This window comes from Mustela lutreola, chromosome 11 (genome assembly GCF_030435805.1).
Source record: "Mustela lutreola isolate mMusLut2 chromosome 11, mMusLut2.pri, whole genome shotgun sequence".
NCBI lineage: Eukaryota > Metazoa > Chordata > Mammalia > Carnivora > Mustelidae > Mustela > Mustela lutreola.
Window position 1 is genome coordinate 67,361,552 of NC_081300.1, and position 27,403 is coordinate 67,388,954.

At 42.3% G+C, this 27,403-nt stretch overlaps 1 gene segment (V, D, J or C); it reads right to left on the reverse strand.

Moving 5' to 3' along the window:
• LOC131810984 (probable non-functional immunoglobulin lambda variable 11-55) overlaps window positions 1-23,624 on the reverse strand; it is a 93,257-nt gene extending 69,633 nt beyond the window's left edge. The window contains 1 exon segment of the V gene segment in view: window positions 23,296-23,624. Coding sequence covers window positions 23,296-23,341 — 46 coding nt within the window.
• Between the last annotated feature and the right edge of the window lie 3,779 nt (window positions 23,625-27,403).

A 27,403-nucleotide genomic window follows, 5' to 3' on the forward strand; every position in this document is an offset into this window, starting at 1 on the left:
ACATATTTATTGGAGTTTTATAATATAGTGAGACAATTGGTATAAAAATATCATTTCTATAGTGGAACTTCCTCTGAATTAGAGGTCCTCCTTCTACTTCTGTACTGCAGGAAACTCATGACCTATTACCCAAAAGTACAGGCTCTGATCAAGTTTGAGAGCACCATGGATCAGCACTTAGAAAACAGGACTATCTAGAACATTCCTATAATAAAAGTTTATTTGATAATGGGATTTGGGCTTACTGAATCTAGACCTAGAATAATAGATTTATTTTACATCCTTCCAATGAAAGAACCTGAGACAGAAGTGTATGTGAACTCTGGGATTAAACAGAGAGAAGTGATGAGCATGCCTGAGGGCCCTGTCCTCAAAAGGGGAAGGATCATCTCCTACCCCAGAGCATTCCTACCATCCCTAGGGTATCATTGAAAGAGACAGAGAAACACAGTCTGGCTAGTTTCAGAGTCATGAAATGATCATCAAATCCTAGAAAAGGACTAGGGGACATATAGGGAACTTGGCAGAGGGGACTTGGGTATCTCACATCACAGTCCCATATCACTGTTTTCCTAACCACTCCCACCCAACAAGTGTGGGGGATACTTTCAGTTATTGAGACAAAATGAGTTTGTTTAGACTGGGACACAGTAAGAAGTCAGTTCTTTTCTTTTCTTTTTTTTTAAGATTTTATTTGTTTGAGAAAAAGAGAGAGAACATTGGGGTGGGGGTAAAGAAGGAGAGTGAGAAGTAAAAACTCCCTGAGCAGAGATCCTGATACTGAGTTTGATCACAGAGCTGCAGGATGATGACCTAACCCTAATGCAGATGTTAAACAAACTACCATATAGGCATCTTTTTAAAAAATATATATTTTATTTATTTATTGGACAGAGAGGTTACAAAGTAGGCAGAAAGGCATGCAGAGAGAGAGGGGGAAACTGGCTCCCCACTGAGCAAAGACCCAATGCAGGGCTTGATCCCAGGACACTTAGATCATGACCTGAGCTGAAGGAAGAGGTTTAACCCACTGAGCCACCCAGGCACGCCCCTTCTAGGCATCTTGAAAGTAAGTTATTTTCATTGAGCTCATAAGATAGAAAGAATAAAGTATGTGGAGTTTTCTGGTTTCTGAAGCACAAGTGACACCAGAGAAACAGAGCTGATGTTGGCCACAGGTAGGGATGGGTGAAGATGGGGCAGAGCATCTGATCGGGGACATATGTGGAAGGGTAGCTCTTGTTGGCAGTGGTGCTGTGCTCACCTCTATCATGGTGAGAGTCAGTCCTATCCTCAGTCTGCAGGTCAGGGGTGATCAAGGAGGTCATGTTGATAAACCAGGAGCAGGAATATTTGCCTGTGGCTCTTGAGGATATCACTGTTGGACTAGTTCACAGGCATAGGGGCTTTGCCTGGGAGACCTTGTTACCCACCATCATGGTAATCTCCAATGTTTCTGTTGTACTCTGTGTGACAAAGGTGAACTCCTCATTGGACCCTATTGAGAGCTTCAGAGGGAGTGATATTGCATATTTTAGGGTTTTTTGATACTCCACAATGCTGGCTGACACCCTGGGTGCTTAACATCTACTACAGAGTAGAAAAGGTGGAGAGGACACACATCACTTCCCATGGGCTCTGGAAACCTACCTATGAGAATTCATGTGGGTTGAGTAGTGTCACCTGTTGGAAGTCACTTTTGGCACTCAGAAGTTTCCTAGGAATGCTGGATTCTCCCACTTTCTCCATCTCCAGATCTGAATATAGGTTTGCTGGTCTCATTTAGCAGATGTCCCCCATGCCTAACATTCATCTTCTTGACATGATATCACAGCAGTAAAAGACACAGATACCACACTGGTGATACAGGTCAGCTCTGGACCTTAACCTCCCCCAGGCCTGTATTTGCCATTTTCCTGCCTCATATCAGGAGCACAGTGAACGTCAGCCAGCCCCTCAGATGGGGAAGGGAGGGAAGGTCTCTCAGTTACATTGGGAGAAGAAGCCATGTGTATAGGACTGTCCACCTGCTGGGATCAGGCCTTTTCCTGAACAAGAAAGCTAGTAGAGTTCTTTCTTTCTTTCACTGGTATAAATTCAGTTTTGCTGTGATTTTGCTTATTTCTCCTCCTTCTCCTCCTCCTCCTTTTTCTTCTTATCCCTCTTCTCTTCTTCATCTTTTTCCTCTTCTACATTTTTGCCTAAGACTAAAGATTCATTGATGGGAAACTGACAGAGGATTCTAGGGCCTTGAAGAAGCTTCTCGGCAGGATCTTATGGTTGTTTCCACAGCTACTCCCTCCACACCCTCTTGGGTCCCATTCATACCAGGTCAGTGCTTTTGTTCTACTTACCATTATGCCAGTGTCACTGTGAGAAGCACCAGTATTTCTAACAACACAGTAATAGTCAGCCTTGTCCTCAGACTGCAGACCAGAGATGATTAGAAGCCCTGCATTGGCCGAGGCATCTTTGGAGCCAGAGACACAGCTGGGGACCCAAGGATGCTGGTCTTTTTCTGAGACTGAGTAGAAGCTCAGGAGACACTGGGGAGGCCTGCCTGGCATTTGCTGGTACCAGCCTATGATCCAACACTGAAACCACTGCTCAGGGTCCATGTGAGTCTGACTGTTATTCCCAGAGATTTCAAGAAGGAGTGTGGCTGGGTCATCGAAGACTGGGACAGGGAATCTGCAAACACAAATGCTCATGGGTGATGGGTTGTTAACATTGAGAGTTTCTCAGTCTTAAGGGCTGATAACACCTGGGAATATCCCAAGACATCAGATGATTTCCCTATGTGAGCAGAGAGAAAGGGAAATGAAGAGAAGAGGGGCCCAGTCTATGGGGACACAGTCCTTGGTATCCATGGAGAAGCCAGGCTGTCTTGGGTTTGTCTTATCCTCTGTACTGTCCCCATGTAAAAGAGGATATTTTTTAAAGATTTTATTTATTTATTTGAGAGAGAAAGTGAGCATGAGAGAGGGGAGGGTCAGAGAGAGAAGCTGACTCCCTGCCAAGCAGGGAGCCTGATGTGGGACTTGATCTTGGGACTCCAGGATCATGACCTGAGCTGAAGGCAGTTACTTAACCAACTGAGCCACCCAGGCACACAGGAGGGTATTCTTCATGCAAAAGTATACCGGTTTCCAGATTCTGACAGTCCCCATCTGATCATTGATGTAGTAACTTGAGAGGGGGCCTGAGGACAGAGGAGGCTAAGGGCAGGACCTGCTCTGAATGGGACCCAGGAAGGGGGTTGGAAGGAGCAGATGTGGGAAGCACCATGTTGAGTATCATTTAAAGAATCTAGATACACTTCTGTGATTAAAGAGGCTTATAATATAGAGGGGAAAATCATGAGAAATAAACAGTCCTGTGAGAATGAGAATGCTTACAAAGCATAAATCATATGAAATATGGAGATGACCCCTCCCCTGGTAACATTTTGGGATCTTGTCCTCTGAGGGTACTTTAAAGTGTGTCTCGGAAGAGGAGTGACCATTTCTCCACATGGGCTCATAGAAGAGAAAATCAAAATAAGTTGTGTCCCATGATGGGACACAGCAATTTCACAGAGTGGGGGAAACCATCTGGTGACAGTGTGCACAGGGACCCAAGGCTGCAGCCTTGGGCCACAACTTAAGCAGACGCTGCATTCCCAGCTGCCGTGACACCATGGAGCCCAGGGACAGGCTCACAGTGTCCCTGTTGCCCCATTCCTGGGTCCCCTAACTGAGTTAAGGGGACTGGAGACCAGAATAGAACCCCCCATCCTTCCAGCCCTTTGTGTCCTCTGCCCACTCTCCATAGAGAATGTGCCACACTGGGCTTTCCTTAGGCTGGACCCTCATGGTCATACTCAAAATTTCCTAACGTGGCTCATCACTGAGGACTGTCTCCAGCTGTCTCCACTGCTCCAGTGCTTCTGTACTAACAGGCTGAGATGTGGTGAGGTGTCAGAACCCATCTTTAGTGCAAAGAGAAAATGGGCAAAGGCCCCAGTGCATCTTCCCCCAAGATTATGAGTCATATTCAAGAAAGTTGGTCTATCCCTATGTGTCTCTCCATCTCTATCTCTCATTCTCAGCTCCTCCCTGTCTGTTGAGGCTCTGCCCACACTTCTGGTACGGAGGACACAGACTCATGACCTTGGTCAGCAGCTCCGGGTATGCTATCTAATTTCCAGGTCTTATTGGTAATAAAACTGTATTTTCCAAAGATTCCTATGGTTGTGGCTGAAGGATAACTTGCAATCATATTAAGATCCACAAGAGTGGGGCCAGCCACTGCATAGGTTATGGAGTTCTGCACAGAACATGAACTTCTGTTCCTGATGGGACAACTTTGGCTCCTACTATATGTGACCATTAACTTCATTGTTCAATTCAGGCACATCTCAAGAATTATTTATCACTCACTGCAATCAGACACAAGTCCACCAACTTTAGAAAGAGGTTCAAGTAGAGTTTCTTTTATCCTTGGACATACAGTCTTCCTTCCTTTTCAAAATCCTGCAGGTCATCATTCCTTTGCCCCACCCTTTCACTGAGTAGGCTTCCTACCTTCATAGAGGAGTGAATGGGATGATGTTACATTGTTCACTCCATGATGGCTCCCAGACTTCCTAGATGAGTTTGTGTGCATGCACTAAGATGTTGTCACTGTGTTGTAGAGTTTACTGAGCTGTGACAACACAGCCGTGTGGTGTGGCCACCATAACAGAATCCTGGAAAAGAGTGACCCTGCCATGAATACTGTTCTTGCATATTCATTCTCCTGCTCCTTCCTCCACCTCCTCTCCATCATTGACCTTTTCAGCACCTCTAGATTTTTGTAAGATGTAACTTGTAAAATGTATTTCATTTATAATTATATTAAATATAGCACTTTAAAAGTTCTTCTTTTCTGAAGAAATATGTATTTAAAATTCATGTATACTACTATGACTTCATAGGTCATTTGTTTTACTTATTTCTTGTTTTGTTTTTGTGCCTGTGTTTTTTTTCTCAAGTTTTTAAAATTTAAATTCTAGTTAAAATACAAGGTAAAATTGGTTTAAGATATAGAACTTACTGATTTTTTACTTACATGAAACACCCTCTGCTCATCACAAGTGCCCTCCTTAACAACCATCACCCATTTAGCCCACACCCCACCCACCTCTTCCATCAACCCTCAGTTAATTCTCAATAGCTAAGAGACCTTTACGGTTTGCTTTTCCTCTCTATTTTTTTTCCATCCAATATGATCACCTGTTTAGTTTCTTAAATTCCACTTATGAGTGAAATCATACAGAATTTGTCTTTCTCTAACTTATTTTTCTTAGCAAATAAGCAATGCTACACCTTCCACATCATTGCAAATGGCCAGATTCCATTCTTTTTGATGACTGACTGATAATATATGTGTGTGTGTGTATATATACACACATACACACACATATATACACACACATAATAGATATATATATGTAATACATGCATATATACAAATATAACATATATACATATATAATAATAAATATACACATATATAATAGAAAATATAATACATATATAATATATGTATATACACACACACATACCACATCTTCTCTATCTATTCATCAGTTAATAGACATTTGGGCTCTTTCCATATCTGTCTATTGTTGATAATGCTGCTCTAAACACTGGAGGCACGTGCACCTTCAAATCAGTATTTGTATATCCTTTGGGTAAATGCCTTGTAGGGCAATTGCTGGACCATGAGGTACAATGCTGACTAATAGTATCCCAGTGTACAAATATATAACCAACTGGAGGATGACTTGTTATTTCAAGTTGTAGGGATTTTTAAAAACCTGTTATAAACATGCACATGCTGTTCTGATTGCTTTTCACATATGGTGATTATGAATAAATATTCTGTAAATATTCACATGCAGTAATTTCTTTGCACAGAAATTTAATTTTAGTTTCACCTTATCTAATTTGTACTTTGGCACATTTCCCATATTCCCCACAAATATCAGAATATAACCAAAATGAGTTATCTGGTTAAAGTTAAGCAAATGATGATCCTAAATGCAAAGAGAACTGACATATCCATCAAGCAGAGCAGGGACATGTTGAAGCCACATGGAGGTTTAGAGCCCCCCCTAGATACTTTCATTTATTAAAAAACAAAATAAAATAAATGAGTATAAGCCAGCTTAGAAGTAAAGAGTCATAGATAATTAACACAAGGACTTTCTAATTCCATAAATACTATATGTCTACAAATGGGCTACAATGAGTGACTTTGAGTACAGAAGGTATAAAGAAGTGAAGGAATACTTTCACTACTAGATGGTGCCCCCAGAGGGACCTAGGGCCCAACGCATCAGTGAAAGAGTAAACAGAAGTTCCAGCCTAAGTTGACTAGGCAGCTTCTGGGCTGTTTACCATCTTCTCAGGTAACTATGTTTTGTTTTACTTCCACACCAGGCCTGGAACACTGACCATTAAGACTGCTGAACTATGCTTAGCAGGAATAATGAGTCTCATCTACAGCCTAGAGCCCACTGATGGTCAGGGAGCCAAAGCTGCCAGACCTGGACCCAGAGAATAGATCAGTGACCCAAAGGTCATTGTTACTCTCATATGTCAGGAAGCTGTTTATAGGAGCTATGGGCACCAGTTCACATAATTACCACGCCTGATGTTGGAGCTGCTTTCAGGGCAAAAGATGGTGACCCTCTGGCCCAGTGCCCCAGACATGGCAGATGGCTGAGTCGGCACAGAATGGGACTAGGCCCCTGCAAGGGGGAGAGACACAGAGAGGGTCATGATGGGGACTAGACACAGAGAATGAAGCAGGTCCCAATGTGAACTCCCAGAGGCCCTTGCTGTGTCCCTACATCCAGACCCTCGTGCAGTGAGCAAGAAGGTTGAGGATGAGAAGTGACCAGGCCATGGTGGAGGTCATCACAGATCCTGTCTTCTGTGCCCCACAGCTGGGCAGAGCCTCCTCTAATCTTTCCCTTCCCCTCTTCATTTTTGGAAAGACGGAGGGCCTATGCCTACAAATGAGACCCTGGTTCTGGTCCCCTCACTGTCAGTTAGTCAGGTCCCTCAGCCAGATATGACAGGGGGAGGGCAAGGAAGGGGCTGTGTGCATCCAGGAGACAGGATGTCAGAGCTGTAAACCCTGAGCCTAGGTCCTGTGCTTCCCTTAACTCTCAAAACTGGACCCCGTATCCCCCCTGCCCCGTGCCCAGACCCAGACATGCCATTGTGTGGTATGGTGACCAGAGTCCATAAGAGACAGCTCCTGCCTCCCCACTTCTCAGATCACTGCCCACTGCATTAAGGCCATGCCAGGTGTCCCCTTATGTGTCCTCCCATTACATCTGTGCAGATTTTATGCTCTATTCTGATTCCTCAGGGTGAGTTTTTCCACAGCTCCCTTAACTGAGCATATGTCAGAACTGAGATGGTGGGTCTACACAAACTCCTTTTAGATCAGGATCAAGTCCAGAGTTTGGTGGGTCCCCATGGATACATGCTTCCTTCTCTGATGGATGCTAGGTATTCCTGTTACATGACAGATCCATGTTTCCAGACTTCTCTTTCATTCAGCTCAGGTTCCCACATCATGGAGGAGATGGGAAGCACATCTCTGCAATGTGTGTAGAAGCCTTCATGTACATTCACAGAGGGGTTACATACTGAAAATCTTTGTCATCTATCATTATTTCCAAAGGCTTGAGAAAACAGTTCTGCACACACTGTGGACAGTGATTCCCTCCTAGGACTTGTTCTGTCAGCACACAGGCTGACATTTACAGAAGCCCAGCCTCATGAGTCTCTGTGTGGCAATGACCTCAGAGCATAGAGGTCAAACATGCCAGTAGTTGTAATCAAAGTAACAATTGTATTTTTCTCTCAACTGACATTGTAAATCATTTGAGAATTAAGCCCATCCACCCTCCTGAAGCCCTGTGAACTGTAACCTGAGGTAAACTTCAGGAAAATAACCCAGGGGTTCATGTGCAGACAATCTTCCTGCATATTGCTCCATCAGCCACTCAAAAATACCACGAAGAATATCCAAACTGCAAACCAGGGCAAGCCATCACATTGCCATGTCCTGCCCTCACTCCATCTAAAGATGCTTCCAAACTCACATTCACAAATATTCTCACTGACAGTGAGACAGGGATCCTGAAGGGACCCCATGAAGGACTCCCTTTCCTGTTCATTTCCTGCTAGTATTCTTGCTAGGGACTCCACTCCAACCCTGCACAGGCCTTATAGATAAATGCATCCTCCTTGTGAAGGCCAAGGTGTTTGCAGATTCTCTGAAGTCTTTCAGTTCAATAAAGAACATCTAAGGGGTGACTGTGTGGGGTCATCATGAATGCTTTCCAGACCACTGATTCTCTGAGGCCCCTGGTTCCAGGGCATGAGTGAATTATGGAAGACACTGGAAGACTCCTTCTTGTTATAACCAGTTCCCAGATGCCTGAGAATACTTGTGCACCAGACCACAATCCTCAGTAAAATCTCCAAACCCCAAGCAAAGCTGAGACTCTTTTCTTTTCCTTTCTGAATCTCCCAGACCTTCTGCGCATGTTCGATGTCTTCCATAAAACCTGATCTCAGTCTTTTGGCTTATGTTTGATGTCTATGGTGTGTGAAGTCAAGGAACCTCTTGGCTGCTCCTGGGGGATCCTCTCTGAGTCCTCAGACCCAGCCAACCTGCATCAGTAGCACCCAAGACATGGGAACAGGGCTTATAATTTGTTCCAAACATTAGCCTATGTTTCATTTTAATTTCTATAAAAATGCAGCTTGCCAATTATCTGATTGCTTCCCCAATATGGACTTTTTGAGAGCCTATCTGCATCACACACTCCTGAAATGAGCTAGGCTGAACTGACCTGCTTTCAAACTAAGAAACTAGGTCAACAAGATGAAACAATCTTGCTGCTCAACTGTGAATGTGTGAGACTTCAGGGAAAAATCAGAAGAGAGAACTGTAAGGGACAAGGACAGGACACTCCAAAATGGGCCCCTATGGCATGAAGATTATTTTGAGTTCAAAGCTGAAACCCAGCAGTCTCAGGAAAAGACCTTTAACTCCCCCTCAATGGACTAAGGGAATTGAGGCAGAGCAGCTCCTCTGGGAACAAGACCTCCCACCACAGACGACTACACTAGGACCTGAACTAGGTGGGGCAGACAGAGAGGGGCCCAACAAGGCCTGTTTTGTTGGCGTCCTCTCTGTTCCATTATATCCCAGGGGATCCACACACATTTGTCTACCAAATATTTACTCCCCTTCCTCTGTCTGTAAATTCCATTTATTTGCACTAAATAGTCTACCCTACCTCTGGTGTAGTTCAGAAAAAAACATATATACTTCATTTTGCCTGAGTATCTTTGGGGTTTCCTTCTCTGTGTGGATCCTCATATGTACACTATTAAATTTGATTTTCTCCTATTAATCTGGCTCAAGTCAATTTGATTATTTTTTAGAAACTTCTTTTTTTAATTTATTTATTTTTCTTATTCTAGATAGAAGGATCTTGTACATGTACAGTGCATTTCTGCTTCTTGACAGTAGTAAGGAGACACAACTGGGCGGAAGGGCTGATGCTTTTCATGTATAAGTGTTTAGCATTGATCAAGTTCTCCAGAACCTGGGGAATGAGCAGCTGGTCTCAATCCCCTCACCTGGGTGTGCTTCTGGGACTACCCTCCTGCCCTGTCTCAGGTAACAGCATAATCTGGGCTTCACTCCTTCCTCCTCAAGGACACATCTCCCACAGAGGAATCTCACCTCCAAGAGCTTCAAGAGAAGCTTCTCAGTTAAAGAGGCTCAAAGGTAAAGCCTATGGGCTGATGGTTTTTTTTTTACCTCACTTCCTCTGTGTCTGAGACACTGTGAGTAATGGCTGCTGCTTCTACCGCTATGTTCTGTAGCACAGGAGTAGCCAGCCTTGTCCTCCGACTGCATCCAGAGATAAGCAGAACTCCTGCATTGGCCAAGACATCACTGGATCCAGAGAATCAGCTTGGGACCCCAGATCCCAGCTCTGTAATTGAGTCTGGGTAGAAGTACAGGAGGTACCAGGGAAGGCTTCATGGATGCTACTGGCACCAGAATATGATACAGTTGCCAACACCGAATCCACTGCTCAGGGTGCAGTTGAGTCTGGCTTTTGTTTCCTAGATACAGAGAGGGAGGTCAGCTGGGTCAACACAGGCTGGGACAGGGAACCTGCAAACAAAGACACTCAAGAGTGGTGGCATTGGAATGGGAAAAAATAATTCTCAAATGCTGAGCATGGAAACATTCCTTTGGAGCCACCCAGTAACTTTGAGGTCTGCCCTTACCTGTCTGGTGAGACAGGAACACAAGTAGGACAGGTATCCAGACCATGGTGATACAAACCCTGATCCCCAAAGTGGGTTGTGCTGGCCGAAACACCCTTTTGTCCTCCAACCTCTGTCACAGGAAGGGCTGTCCATACAAATGGTGTCCATCTGGTGACTACACAGCTTTTCCCTGAGCCTTGGTGCTGGATCTCAGCTCACACCACCCATTGAAGAGTATTTAGTTTGCTGATCACAGCACACCCACCTCACCATGGACTAAAGCCCTGAGAGCCCAGTGGCTTTCAGCAGCTCACCAGGTCACTGTCTTTTCTCATTCCCATGTCTGATCTCTAGATCCTATGATTCGTTTACACTGTGTACGATCACTATGATTTCTCACTCCCTGGAAATGGCAAAAATGTACAAAAATCAACAAATAGTGTTCACAATCCTCTGAGAAGTTACTGTAAAAGGTGAATGCATCATGTCAAACATCACTGATCAGAGGACAGTAGAGCTGGTTGGAGGGGCATGTACGGGATCTTCAGGGAATGCTCAGACTGGACATTTTCCAGGAAGTAAGCTCAGTGACATATTCCTGAGGCAGTGACTCAGCAAATATTTCAAATATCATTTGATGCTGTTACAATTTGGTCAGGATCAGATGCAAAGGATTGGTTTCTGAAAATTTAACAACTTTGCCTGACTGAATATTTAATGGTGAATAGTAGACGTATCTCCTTAAGTTTGGAAGTGATATGTATCTCCTAAATTCATTGGTTTCTGAGTATTTCTGCTTTGAAATTCTTGCCAGGATTCTGCCTCTGTTGCCTCACCAACTGCTTATATTGTAGCTAAATTTATATTCCACTTGCAGTTTTTGTACCCACTGCTTTCTTTCAGCGGGAAGTTTAATGTGATGCTTTATTATTATTTCTGCATGCCTGGGAAAAGGGATGCAGAAATCATGTTCTCACTGGGCCCCAAAAACAAATAGGCTATATGTGCAAATATTCACCAAATCTCTAGACTCACAGGAACCTTAAGTAATAGGCCTATGACCACAATCACATATTGCCCTCAGAAACCCTCTCCTCAAGGCACTCAGATGGGTCCTTTACCTATATCTCAGGCATGTCACCCCATGGCTTCAAACCCTTCAATGTCTCTTCACTGTTGTTTGCTAAACACCTAAGCCCCTCCCACATCTAAGGGTCCTCCCTGCTATGTCATTCACACTTCCCCATCCACCTGGCAGGCTCTGCCCCTTGTCCCCTGCTCCAGTCACATCACTCCTCTGATCCTGACTTCAATCCTTCCCATGTTCTCCACACAAGGCTCTCTTGGAAGGAGATGGATTTCACCTGGGGATCATGGTAGACACACATTTTGGCAACATTGAGCATCTGTTGAATGCAGGGCGGACATCGAGTGTACATACTGTGATCTACATTTCTCTCCTCATCTTCTATTGATCTTGAATGCTATAGCTTTTTTAAAAAATAAGATTTTATTTATTCATTTGACAGACAGAGATCACAAGTAGGAAGAGAGACAGGCAGAGATAGAGGAAGGGAAACAGGTTCTCTGCTGAGCAGAGAGCACTACTCAGGGCTCGATACCAGGACCCAGATATCATGACCCGAGCCTAAGGCAGAGGTTTAAGCCACTGAGCCATCCAGGCACCCCTTGAATACTATAGCTTTATAAAAGGTCTTCAAGTTCAAGAGTCAGTCTTGTAAGTTTGTTCTTCCCCTGCAATATTATGTTGCTAATTAGGATCTCTTCCCTCTCTGTGTAAACTTTTGAATCAGTTCTTCAGGTTTTATAGGATAACTTTCTAGGATTTAAGGGTTAAATGGAATCTATACATCTAATTCAGAAGAACCAGCATCTTGAAAGTAATGAGCATTCTTACATGAACATAGACTATCTCTCAATTTATTTAGTTTATCTTTGATTTCATTCATCAGAATTATGTTATTTTCCTTATATAGATCTTACACATATTATGTTTAATTTTTGACCTAAGAATTTCCCCTTTTTCGGGGCTAATATAAATTGAGTGTATTTCACACTCCACTTGTTTAATGCTAGTTAATGGGTAAGCACTTGATTTTTCTATATTAAGTGTGCATTTGAAAATGCTGCAATTGCTTATTAGGTTTTTTAAATTTATTTATTTTCAGAAAAACAGTATTCATTATTTTTTCACCACACCCAGTGCTCCATGCAATCCGTGCTCTCTATAATACCCACCACCTGGTACCCCAACCTCCCACACCCCCGCCACTTCAAACCCCTCAGATTGTTTTTCAGAGTCCATATTTCAGAGTTTTGAGATTTTTCTTTTCATGTCAATTCTCTTTTATTTTGTACATAGATGATCATATCACCTAAGAATAATACAATTTTTTTTCCCCTTCTTGAATGGTTTCACTCTAGATGAATGGCTTCAGGGGAATATTGGTGCATTTATTGAGATGATTTTATTTTTAATTTATTCTCTTATAGAGTGAATTACCTTGACTGACTTTCAAATGTTTCAAACCTTAAATGTCTTAAATGACCATCTTTGATGCATTGGGGATCTCTTAAAGATGTATTCATTTAACTTGAGAGAGAGAGAGAAAGGTGGCACAGAGGGAGATAATCTTCAAACAGGCTGAAATGTGAACCAAAAGGGGCACAATCCCATGATCCATGAGATCATGACCTGAGCCAAAACCAAGAGTGAGACCCTTATCCATCTGAGCAACTCAGGTGCCCATTTGATATATTGCTGACTGAATATGCAAATATTTTGTTATATTTTGGTCCTTAAGTCTATGAACCATATTGATTATTTTTTTAATTATATTGATTCTTAACTTCTATTTTAAACATTTTATCTGGTTATGATATCAGAGAAAAACTGGATTTATAATATATATTCAAGTTTCTTTCTTCCTCTCCATTTTCTCTAGTACTCTCATTATTTCCCCTTTAAATGCATGGTAGAATTCTCTAGTGAAGTCTTCTGGCCTGAAATTTTCTTCAAGGGAAGGCTATCAACTAAATCAATGAACAATTTCAATGCAGTTACTGGCAGGATGAGTTAGACAATGTGACTCCTCATTCCTGGAACAAAATCTACAGTGCTTAAGTTATGCCTGGGATGTATTTAACTTTGTTGTAACTTTCCCTAGAAGTTAATATCATTGTGGATATAAAATAAACTGATATATTAAATTTCTGTATTGTTTAGTGATTTTTATGCTTATTTTATTTTGCTAAGATTTCATTTATTTATTTGAGAGTGTATAGACACACACATACACATACACACACACACACACACACACACACACACACACACACACAGACTACAAGCAGAGGTACAAGCAGATAGAGAAGGACACATCCCCTGAGCTGGATGTCTGATGTGGGGCTGCATCTTGAGACCTGGAGATCATGACCTGAACCAAGGCAGACAATCAATGAGCCACCCAGGCTCCCCTGTTCAGTAATTTTCAATGCAGATGATATATTCTGAAACAAAAATAGTAGAAACCATCCAAATATAATGCCAAGTATTGCACAACCTCATTTAGTGGCAGGGGGTTGAAACAAAATGTACAATGTTATGCCATCCTGTGTCTCTCGTTATTTCCCTGGGAGCCTTTTATAGTCAAAAACCAGAATGCTCAGATCATCCAGGCTCCAGGCCAAATTATACAACTACATCCACTGGATACATATTCTCCCTCACTTCTGTATCTCCCAGCATTCATTGTGCCATAGCCAACTCTTATAACCATCAGTAGCCTGAGATTTTGAATCTGTTTCTCAGTGTTCTTTGGTCTTCAGTGGGATTTGAGGAATGATTGTGTCAGAAGATGTTGCAACTGTCTTCTAAAGAGACATTTTCAGAAATAACTTCATAATAATAAAAGAACACATGCTTTGCAAACATTAACAGTCATACAAATCTCCTGGAGGAATTGTTAAATGTAAATCTATGAACATCAACAGATGCTTCAGATTTAAAAGGTCTAGGATGGAGAATTGCGTCTTTATCAAGATTCCAATTAAAATAAATTGTTAACATGTCTCTAATGATCAAATTAATGAATATAATCATAACTTCCAATGCTCTCTGGATAATAGTCTTTATTGGAAGCAGCAGAAGATTGACTCTTAGTACTGATTTATATAAAATGGAACTGAGTCCCCACTCAACACATCAGGCAGGTGAGAGAGGAAGCACAGTCTGAAAATGTCACAGTGGAGAGATGGACACATTCTGGAATAACCAGGATGGGGTACACATGGCCTTGAACCAAGGAAGAGGAGGATGAGGCCAGGGAGCTTCCCTTCCCATGGTGGTGGTGACCATTACCACAACCAACTTCTCTCTTGTCTCTAAGGCTAAGCCATTCATAACCCTTCAGGAGGTTCCAGTTACACTTCCTCATAGATTTAAATCACTGTGTAAGGACCACCACCCACAGACAGCAAACAGTGATAGTCGACCTCATCCTCAGCCTCGACCATCATGATAGTGAGAATGGCTTTGTTCCCAGAGCTGGATCCAGAGAAGCAAACAGGGACCCCAAAAGGGAGGCTGCTTGTGCTGTGGATGAGCATGTGGGGAGCCTGGCCTGGGGTCTGCGGGAATCAGTGAAGGGAGATAGTTGCAGAGACTGAGCCAGAGCTGAGGCCACAAGTTAGGGTGACTGTCCCTTCTGGAGACACTAACAGTGATGGCTTCTGGTTCACCACACTCTGAGAGTCTGCTCTGATTACCAACAGGAGAGAAAGCTGCTGTTATGGGGGGAAAAAAAGAAGCCCTTGAGTCCCTGATTTTAAATGTTTCCCATGGACAGATTCCCTACCCATGACCTGAGCCATATGCAATGAGCCCAAGGAGAAATAACACCTAGGTCATGTTGGGGACTCCTGCAGTATGTGTCCCTCACAGACTCTAGGCTGGAGTGGGGGTGTTCTGGACATTTTCATATCTCCAGACCTGTTATGAGGAGAAGGCGCTTCATGCAAATCAACCTCCTCTTTCTCACTGCCCTAGGGTTTCTCACATGTCCCCTGGGAGATCTTGAAAGGAGCAGATGCTGGGAACTCACACACAACAATGTCTGCAGGGTGACCTGAGACACTGTGTCAGGGGGGTGTCTTTCACCAGATCACATCCCCAGTGACCTTGGTGACTTCTGTTCCAAGGTTTGGTCTATTTCAAATGTGTTTCTGTTATCTGATCATCCTGTCCATCTCTCTTCCCATGAATATCAGGTCTAGACAATTTAGTCTGATTCCATAGAGGATGAAGTATGAGGCATGCACGAATCTGAGCTGAAGGATCTTGCGGCCCTGAAGGCCCAGGTGCAGGAAAGTCTCAGTGAGGATCCTGCTTGCCCTAGTGGCAAATGTCACTGTTAGATTTTCCTAGTCTTTCTGGCTCAGACCCTGAGCTCTCAGGAGAAGCCCACCTGTGCCCCTACTGACCTCTGACATATTCCCCCACAGAATATGGAACACTCTCCAGCACCACAGGAAGGATTTTGTGACCTTTGCAGGTGGATCTTTCTAATGTCACCATCCAGGGGGTAGAATGAGTAGGTCAGCTATGTGGGCTTTGGGTTTGATCCATCCATTTTTCCAGAGAATCAATGCCCTCGGGTACACAGCTAACTGAAACATTTACATTAGGAGAGTTTTCAGGATTATGTGATATTTGAGTCTGCATCTGCCTTGTGCCTGGCTTTGCTACTCGGACATAATGTAGTTGAACCAAGTTCAAGGCTTCTAGTTCCCCAGAGAAGCCTATTGTAGTAATTCTGCTTGGATTACCCTTTTTTTTAAAAGATTATTTATTTATTTATTTGACAGAGAGAGATCACAAGTAGGCAGAGAGGCAGGCAGAGAGAGAGAGAGAGAGAGGAGGAAGCAGGCTCCCTGCTGAGCAGAGAGCCTGATGTGGGACTTGATCCCAGGACCCTGAGATCATGACCTGAGCCGAAGGCAGTGACTTAACCTACTGAGCCACCCAGGCACCCCTTGTTTGGATTACCCTTACAGGTTGACTTATTTGGTTATTGTTGTTGTTGCCAGGGTCTCCTGTTAGGGTAACGAGGTCCCATGGCATATATCTTGCCTTTATCATAAGTCTTTGCCATGAGAATATCATGCTGTCAGATACAACATATCTTTTGTCCTTGATTAATTTGGTGGATTCTCACTTATTCGTCTTTTTAAACGATTATTTATTTTATTTATTTATTTGACAGACAGAGATCATAAGCAGGCAGAGAGAGAGAGAGGAGGAAGCAGGCTCCCTGCTGAGCAGAGAGTCCAGTGCAGAGCTCAATCCCAGTACTCTGGGAGCATGACCAGAGCTGCAGGCAGAGGATTTAACCCACTGAGTCACCCAGACACCCCCTTATTCTTGAATATTACCCTTACAGACATTATTTTGTATTAGTTCTCTGTTCCATTTAATGTATTTTTAGTCAAATTTTATTATTTTTCATGGTAAAAGGGATGACAATAAATAATGTAACTATAAATGGTCTATAAAATTGATATGATACTGTCCATTGACAACCCACTCTTCTGTTCCACAGCCACTTACTCTCTGAGTGCATAACTGAAACCTCTCTCAAGAATGTGCTCTAGTAATTTCATACATATATTCATATATATAATATATGTGTATATGTTATATATGTAAAGTATATATATAATATATATGAAAATTTTATATACATGTATGTGTATCTGTCTTTGTGTTATATATGTGTAGTATTATATATATAAAAGATAACACAGTCTTAGTTTTTGTATAGTTCCAGCGCTCCATGACTGTCTTTACATATAAAATATAATCTGTGATATTTTTTGCATGTATAGAGATGTATCTTATTTTAATTCATATTTCATCATCTTTCAATAGGATAATTTACCATAATTTGACCACTTTTCCATGGAGAAATATCCATGTTGGTCTCAATTGTTGTTATTGTAACATCTCTGAACTGGATATGCCAGTATATTTATTGTTATGTGTATTAGTTAGGTTATGTTTTTAATAATTGATTTGCAAAAATGTAACACCGATGCAAGCCATACATATATTTAATGTTTGATAAAAATTTAAAATTTATGCTCTAAAATTTATGTACCAATTTATACTCTCACCATCATTTATAAGAGTTCCCATTTTAGCACACATATTACAGAGGATAAACTCCATCTTAATATTTACCAATTTTATAACTGAGAAGTAATTTCATTATTAAGTTGCATATCTCCACTTATTAGTAACATTTCCTATATTTATATATATTGATTTTTAGGTATATTTCTACAGTTGCCTAAGAATGTACCACAGACTAGGTGGCTTCAAACAGTAGAATTGTATTTCTGTGGTTCTCTTAATGTCCCACAGTTTGCAGGGAGTGACTGTGTCCCCTCTGAAACCTGCTGAGGAATCCTCCTTGTCTCTCTCTAACCATTGGAAGTATAAGGCCAATTTTTGGCACACCCTGATTGCAGCTCTGGGGCCACAGTCTCTGCCTCTATGTTCCCATGGTGCCCTCCTGGTCTCTATCTGGCTGTTTTGTTACACACACACACACACCAGTGATATTGGATGAGGAGGTCACCCCAACACATTATCGTCTTATCTTTCCTAATTACATCTGGGACAACCCCATTATCAAATAAGGTTACATTCTTTGGCCCTAAGGGCTATAACTTCAATATATACTCTTTGAGATGATCCATTTCATCCGTGGTATTAGGGAAGAAAATATGCTTTCTAAAAGTATTTATAATTGTGTGTATATATATATATACACATACGTATGTATGTATGTATACATACATACATATATATACAATATATATATTGTGTGTGTATGTGTGTGTGTGTGTATATATATATCCAAAATGCTTGCCCTGCACAGAAATTATATCTCTTAAAAACACCTTCACAAATTAGGAAGACAGGAAACTATACAGGACTCACACCATATGAGATAGCTCATACACCAACTTCTCCCATTCCGTAAATGAAAACAAATGAATACATAAATGCTCAAACCGACCAGAGACCTTGGTGTCCTCACTCCCATGCTAACCTCAGAAGTCATGAGCTTCAGTGGAAAGAAAAGTCAGTTTCAAAAAAGTCTGTGGGAGGCAGAGGTGGGAGCTAGTAGCAGTTCTGAACCAACATCAGAGCAGAAAGTTCTCTGAGTGTGAAGACACAGGACAGCAAGGAGACCTGGGCCCTGACCACAGATTGGGCCTCCAAGAGGGAGACAGGAGGTCTCAAATGCAGTGCTGTGGGCAGACAGGGTCAGCACCTTAGGTGGGGAGCCCTGAAAACACCACTATAATGGGAAAAGAAGGGAAAAGCGACATTTATTTTTTTAAAAAAGATTTTTTATTTATTTATTTGACAGAGAGAGATGACAAGCAGGCAGAGAGGCAGGCAGAGAGAGAGAGGAGGAAGCAGGCTCCCTGCTGAGCAGAGAGCCCAATGCGGGGCTCGATCCCAGGACCCTGGGATCATGACCTGAGCCGAAGGCAGCGGCTTCACCCACTGAGCCACCCAGGCGTCCCGGAAAAGTGACATTTAGTGTCTGCCAGGCACAGGGGAGTAGGAAAAAGGGAAAGGAGAAACAGCCCACTTCCCACTGTAAGTCAAGAAAAAAAAATGCATGAGAGAAAAACTAGAAAAAAATCTAAATAACATAATGTTACTTTTCATAACCAAATAAAAGAACCACTGAATGAATTATTTACTTCGAACAAACCTAAAAAAATAATAAGGGATATTTGATATTGGAAAATAAATATAAAAAAACACATTGAAATCCATAACTATTTTTTTTATAATTTTCCATAACTATTTTATAGACCGCTATGGAAAGGTAAATCATGAGCATTTCAGCATCCCATGCATTAAAATTAGATAGATTACAGATAGATTTCCATGCCCTCCACACAAGGTGACATGTACATAAATGAAGCAGTCTGCATATTTCCATCTGGTGGTGATGCCGCCACAACAATACACATGCTCCTGATGACAATGAACAGAACACATATAAGAGCACTGTTTCTAGGGTTCAGTCCCTATGAAATGTGCACAGTAGAGAGTTCACTGCAAACAGGAGGGAATTTCGGGCCACAGAGTGCTGAGCACAGGAGGACACTGGCATGACCACTGGTGGGTCAGGGGATTATCTGCAGGTGATGGCAATGTCAATTTAATCTTGATGGTAGTTGCTCAACTCAGTTAAATATACTACAGACCACTGAATTGTACACTTTAGAGCACTGAAATTTATGGCATGCAAATTATAATACATTTGTTTTGGTTTTAGGAAAAAAACAGCAAAAGAAGAAGCTACTGTCACTCTCCCTATAAAGAGAGAGATGGTCAACCACAGAGCCCTCCCAGGATGTAGTCAGGAACCCCCAGGCAAGAGGGGAGACACCATGTGTGAATGGGTCTCCTGGACCAGACACTAGGCTCATCTTGGTGGCACTGTACATTTGGGGACATAGGGATAGGAGTCCCAAGGACATCATTCATGATCCAGAAATTCCTAAGCCTCTGTCCTCAGTCTGAGATATATTTTAATGACTCATTTAATGACTCACAGAAATGATCCATTTCTAGTTCATCAATGTGCCAGACGTGGTTGTATTCACGCTATAAATATTAACATGATTATTTTCTCCAGTGATGTTATCTAATCCATTCTACTCTGATAAGGGCAGTGTGTGTGTGTGTGTGTGTGTGTGTGTGTGTGTGTGTTTATTTCTATCCAGTATCTCTCACTTAACATAGAACTGTATGTCTTATTCATACAAATGCTTAATGGTTCCTTCTGAACTTCTCAAAAAATATCTGATCACTGCCTTTCATAGTGAGTCAGATAAAAACTGAACATGTGCCTGTGATCTTCACAAATTTGTTTATCTTCTTGCAACACTTTTTGGAGCTTGCTGATACTTTCCTGGCATTCGAGAAATACGTTTGAATTAAACACAAATAAATCAGCAAATGAAAAAAAATACAAATATCTGCCTCTATAACTTATGCCCAAAATAGGTATCTCAAGCTTCATTAGGACTATCATCATCAACACAAATTCTGAACCACAGACATGGGTATCATCTTAAAAACATCTTTATGCCTCACACACAATCTCCAAGTAATTCTTAAATCTGGTGCTCTCCACATCAAAAATGGCATTAAAATGTCCTTGTTACCCAAAGAAATCTATACATCCAATACATTTCTTAAGAAAATTCTGGTGATATTATTCTCTGGAGAAGAGTTGACATGGATTTTGGATGGGATTCAGATAGTGATATGCATGACTCATATAGCAGATGCCCCAAATGAGATCCTCATGTTGTCTCTGGTGTTTCATGGCACACTTCGGGACACAAAGGTAGAATGACTGGGCACCCTGCAGTGGGCACATTGATACCCATGCCATGGCAGGCACAGTGCATCTATATGGTCAATCTGGGGTAGGAAGCACAGCCCAAAGAATGCTCCCACCTGGGACAGGCCATATCTGCCAAGAGCCCCCATCAATGCTGCCCTCTGCTCTCTGTTGCTTCCTGAATTGGCAAGGGATCCTGGAGCCCCGGCTCCTTGGCCGGATCCATGTTATATATTCCCCTATCGGGTACACAGTTACTGCTTGGGATGATGAAGATTCTAGAAATGGCTAGTTGTGATGGGTACACAACATTGGGAGTGTACCCAATATCTCTGAATTGCACATTAAAGAGTGACTGAAACAGTAAATTTTCTGTTATGTATATTATTTTTATAAAGATTATATGTATTTATTTGAGAGAGAGAGCAAGTAAGAGAGAGTCTGAGAGGGGAGACAGTCAGAGGGAGAAGCAGACTCCCTGCAAAGCTGGGATCCCATGCAGGAATCAATCCCAGACTCTGGGATCATGACCTATGCTGAAGGCAGTTGCTTAACCAACTGAGCGACCCAGGTGCCCTGTTATGTATATTATAATAATTATAAATTATTATTTGACAGTCCAATTATATTTAAGAAGCTGTAGGCATACAAATATCCTATTCTAAATCATCTTCACTACTAAAACTATGCAGCAGGGTTTTTCTGTTATTACTTTTTCCTGTAGATTCCACATATAAATAAGAAGAAAAAACATAATGTGTCTTTCCCTGTAGGCCTTTTTTCACTTAGGGTAATATCTTGCAAGTCTACCCTTGCTGTCACAAATAACAGGACATATTCCTGGGGAGGCTCATGGGGTGGACATCCTTGTGCACAGGTGGGGGTCATCATGTTCATGGTGCTGCATTGCCCCCATACTGTGTAGATCACTGACAAGCCCTATTGTGGCAGGAAAGAGGAGGACACAGTCAGTGCCTGTGGGCTCAGGAAATCTGCTGCATGGGTTGCTGACCCTGACAGTGTTAGCTGTGTGATCTACTGATCTACTGTGTGATCTACAGCTGACAGTGTCAGCTGTGGGATCTACTTCACCTACCTTCCGTAGAGCAGGCTCAGCATTTTATAGCACAGCTGGAGACTTCCCCTTACCCATACAAGCCCTACTGAGAGGTCAGAGAATAGACACTCAAAATTCCTCCAGGTCTAACTACCCTCTCCTGACATCACAGCTGAAATAATAGAGTCCAACAAGTCACTTGTGCCCTCAGAATGCCTCCTGTTCTGAGTCCTTACTCGGCACCAATCCTAGACCTTATTCCTGAAACACAGAGCTACTCACCCTGTCCTAAGCACAGGAGCATGGAGGGAAGGAGGATCTGTGCTCTGAGCCCTGTAGGAACAGGGTCCATGCTCTGGGGGACTGTCCACCTGCTTGGATGATCTGTATGCTCTGTTCAAGAAAATCAAGGAAAGTTCATGTGTCTTTTTTTTTTTAAGATTTTATTTATTTTCCAGAGAAAGAGACAGAGAGTACACACAAGCAGGCAGAGAGGCAGGCAGAGGCAGTGAGAGAAGCAGGCTCCCTGCTGAGCAAGGAGTCCGATGCGGGACTTGATCCCAGGACCCTGGGATCATGACCTGAGCTGAAGGCAGCGGCTTAACCAACTGAGCCACCCAGGTGCCCCAGTTCATGTGTCTTTATAAAGAGAGAAAAAATGCGAGCTCAACAGGCTCTGAATTTTTACACTTGGATCACCAGACAAAGTTTGTCCATTACCATGAGTTTTTTTGTTGTCTTTGTTTTGTTTTGTATTATTTTCTCCCTGAGAGATCACTTAGGTTGCATAAGAACCTGGGAGAAAGGATATTGTGATCTAGAAGCTATTTCCAAGTACAGTCAGTGTTTACTCTAGTTATTTTAATTTGGAAGAGAGTCAGAGTGCAAGGTTGTGAGCAGGCTGAGGTATTTGTCCCACTTCCCCATCTCTGTGTGTCACTGTGACCAGCACCACTATGCCCCACTGCACAGTAATAGTCAGCCTCGTCCTCAGGCTGCAGCCCAGAGATGAGCAGAATCCCTGCATTGGCTGAAGTGTCCTTGGAGCCAGAGAAGCGACTGGGAATCCCAGGTCCCAGCTGTGTATTTGAGTCTGAGTAGTAGTACAGGAGAACCCGGGGAGGGGTCCCTGGCTTCTGCTGGTACCAGTACATGTATTTACTACCAACACTGATGTCCCTGCTCAAGGTGCAGGTGAGTCTGGCTATTGTTCCCAGAGAGGCAGAGAGTGAGGGTGGCTGGGTCAGCACAGGCTGGGCCAAAGATCCTGCAAATAGAGACACTCATGGATGATGGAACAATAAGTGGGAAAAACAAAACAAAAACACACACACAAAAACAGAAAACAAAAAAACAAAAAGCCTCAATATCCTGAACATAGAAAATGACATATGGGGCCACCTGTGTCCCTGAGGCCTTTTCCTACCTGTGCAGTGAGACAGGAGCATGAGGAGGACAGGAATCCAGGCCATGGTGACACAGACCCTGGTCCCCACAATGGGCTGGTCTGCCCCAGGCCTCCTTTTCTCCTTCACCCTATGCAGCTGGCAGGACTGTCCATGCAAATGGGGTCCACCCAGTGTCAGCCCAGCCCCTCCCTGAGCCCTGGTGGTAGAGCTCAGTTCACACCACACATTCAGGAGGATGGTGTTTGGTTTCACCTCTTGGGAAGCACCTGCTGAGACCACATACAGCTCCCTCTCAGGGGACTCTGCCAGACCAGAGAAGAAACAGCTGCTGAGTCCCCATCAAGGACAGCAGGTCCCAGTCCCCAGGTCGTTTCCCTTGAGTGAATGTACCTCAGTAAACCACCATATAAGGATAATAGGGCAATCCTACAGCACCCCCCCCCCACCCCTGCTGGTCACAGGTTGCAGTAGTCTCTGTATCCCAAAACCCTAAGTGGCCAGCTGATTTCTGCAGTTCCTCAATTCCCTGTGTATACACGCATCCACCGTACAATTCTTAGTATGTTTCTCCTGCTCTCTGAAAGTACATCTTCCCTAAGGATCTTTAGTAAGCCACAATGGCATAAGACAAAGAAGTATTTAACATTAATTTATATGCACAAATTTCTGCATGTTTTCAGGCTCAAAAAGGCTTTCCTAGGTTTCTCTAATACCTAAGGATACATTTTGCTGTCAGATGTACAAAATAAATAGAGATAAAGTAAATATGATGACATACATAGTTCAAAGTGCTGGAGTCCTGATACTGAGAGGCTGAGTGTAGTTCACAGGGAAGGAGCTGGATGACGCCAGTCCTGCTTTCTGAGTGGTGCTTGTCTTGTAAAGTCTCCCTGAAAAATAAAACAAATGTTGAATTTTAGTATGGCCTTTCTTTCTTTTTCTCAATTAATATAAAACTGAAAATCCTCTTCAGATTTATTTTATCAGTAAAAGCAGGTACTTATGTAAGCGTTTCAAAAAATGAGAACTTAACAACAGTTGGGGACACCTGTTCTAGGATTCTGATGCTTGTGCTTGCTTCCTGTAAGTTCTCACTCCAGATGGAGCCCTCGTCCATAAGATTTTTAAATACGTGCATATATAATTAGTTAGAGGACATTCTAGATAACGCTGAGTGACCCAGATGTGTATCAGGTCAGGTGATACAGAGTGGGGGGAACACCTGAGCTGTTTTGAAGAAATTGTATGGACTATTCCTAGGAAAGGCATAAATAGAGAATTTTGTAGGAATACAAGCATTTAGTGCCATATTCCAAAGAGGACAATGCAGCAAGCATTTGAAAACATTGCCTTGAACATGTTGATGGATATTATATTTGATTTAATGGTGGGTGAAAAAAATAAATACAAATAACAGATTTTGTTGGCTTCACATTTACCAGTCAAGAGGAACTGAGTTCATAATTCCAAGTTTGTAGGCTCTACTTATCTGTGGCATATATTTCTTGGCAGGAGTTTGTCTTAGGTGTCATAAAATTTATTTATATTTTTAAAATCTTTACTTATATTTCTTAATGTTTTTTTCTTAGTTTAGTAGAAGTTAAATGTGAGATGTTATAGTTTTCCAGATGTATTCAATATCTGAGCAGTTGGTTCCATAAATTTTCCCTTCCTCAGTGCCCCAGGGATGCAGCTCAGGTTTCGCTGTGCACATGTTCTCCAAACATCCATACAAGGATTTCTAGTAAATTCCTGTGATGAGGATCACCAGATTTCCTCACATACTCTGTCTTAAAGGCAGGCATAGGGATGTTCCTCATTGAGCCCAGGCAGGCACCCCAAGTAGTGAAACTCCCATTGCTCTTGGCAGAAAACCCAAACCCTGAACTTCCCAAAAAGGCCTTCATGCTCTGGCCCCACCCTTCATGCAGCCCCAACCCTTGCTCTCTGGCACCCAACTTCCCTCTTTTCCTGTTATTTCAAAACCCTGAATTTCAGCCCCTTCCCTGGTCTATCAGCGATGTCTTCCTCATTCTTTGGTGAGATAAGTTTCCACTTGTAATAGTGGGAAAAAAAACACATAAGTTTATAAAAAATAAAAAATTATATTAAAAAAAAACAACACATATTTTGGCAACTCTGAGTGTCAGTCAGTGGTTCTTCATTACCTGATATACTCACATCACCACAGAAGGGAGAAGAGAATATATATATATATATATATATATATATATATATATATATATACATGTAAATATATACAAATATTCAAGAGATGAGAATAAATAAATTTATGTGTGTGTGTGTATATATATATATATATATATATGTCTATATTTAACTTAAGCTATAGATAAAGAACATCTTGCATCCTTATTCAATACAAGATCATAGATATAACTCATCTTGATGACTATCCCACTATCTTTGTCCCTTGTCCTGCTTTCTTCCTGAACATGAAACAATTCCAAACCCTCCATATTTGGCATATGAACCTAATGAGATTTAGCACGTTACATACATGTTCAATGTGCCAAAAAGTCTTGTACCAAAAAAGGGATTCCACCTACTCTCACATCAATGTATGTGTGTTGTCATTCCATCAAATCTCAGGATAAAGAGACAAACTGAATATCTCTAGATTTCAGATAACATGAAATTATCAGTAAAGCCCAGAATGGCAACAGGGTACATGTAGGGTGTTGGGGAGAGGGCCACCATGTTCTCCAGGGTCACACATCCTGAGCCACAGCCCTTCTTGTCATTGTCACCCAGAAATTATAAGGATCATTTTGTTTCTGGAAACAAAGTAATTCTATTGCATTGGAAGACCAATACCTATAAAATGAGATTTTTATTGACCTCATAAACATCCATAAAACCTAAAACACAAATTTCTCTGATCTCAGTAGAACACTTAATAGCAGAAACTATAACCTGAGTTGTGTTTATTCCCAGACAGGAACATGGGAATGATGAATAAAGACAGGAACAGGGTTAGAGAGTATGTCATTATATTTGCCCATGGACTGGGAGCTTTGTGTGCCATTTGGTTGTATCAGCTCTATAACAATAATAATCAGTCTCTCCTCACACTAAAGCCAAGAGATAGTAGAACAGTTGCTGATGACACAGCTGGATCTGGAGAATGAGGTTGGAAATGAGGATTGTCATTCATGCTGTCCTGAGTACAGGCATAGGGACTCAGTCTGAGCCTTGGTACCAATTTCATGAGAAATCCCATGTTTCTTCTCTCCTGTTCAAGTGATGGTGGCCTCAAGTCTGGAATCATCAAGAACTTCACAGGGGCATTAACACACGCACATATGGTTTGGGGGGGGGGGGGTCCCTGATCTGGACGTCCCACAGCCTGACCTCACAGAAGCTCTAATAAGGTATAGAGGGTGAGCAGGACACAGACTCTGACTGTGGGCTCAGAAAAATCTATTTGGGGTGCCCATGGACCCTGAGTAGTGTTGGCTATAGCAGAGCCTTATCCATGGACCCCATTCCTACAACTTCTTTGGGACATGCTCTCCCTTTTCCAGCCATTATGCAGAATCTTCCATACTCTCTTGGATCATGAGAGGATTCCTGGCCTCGAGGCCTCAAAATCTCCTTCTCCATAAGTTCCAACTGAAAGCTCAGGTACCTAACAAGTATTACAGGGCAATCCCTCAAAGGTCTGGGTTTCCACATAACATCTCACAACCCAGAGCCTTACCCATGGGGCACAGTGAACCTTCTCCAGTCCTGAGCACAGGACCCTGGGAGGGAAGAAAGCGTGTCTGCTCTGCCACCTGGAATGGTAGAGTCCATGCAGTAGAAGGCTCCACCTGCTGGGATGCTCCCTGGGTTAAGTTGAGGATAAAGGCAAAGAAAGTCTAGTTTTACTTATTTCAAGAGATAAAAAGGGCAGGTGCACAGAATCTGGTTTCAACCCAGAGGAATAACTGAAACACCATCATCATCACATTGAATTGTATTTGCTGATATTTTTGTTCTATTTTTCTTAAATCCAAGGCATCACTGAATGGATACTTGAGAGTAGACCCATCATGAACCAAGTAGTAAATACAATTACAGTTTGTGTATAAACATTTTTTTGCAAGTTTTGAATTGCCA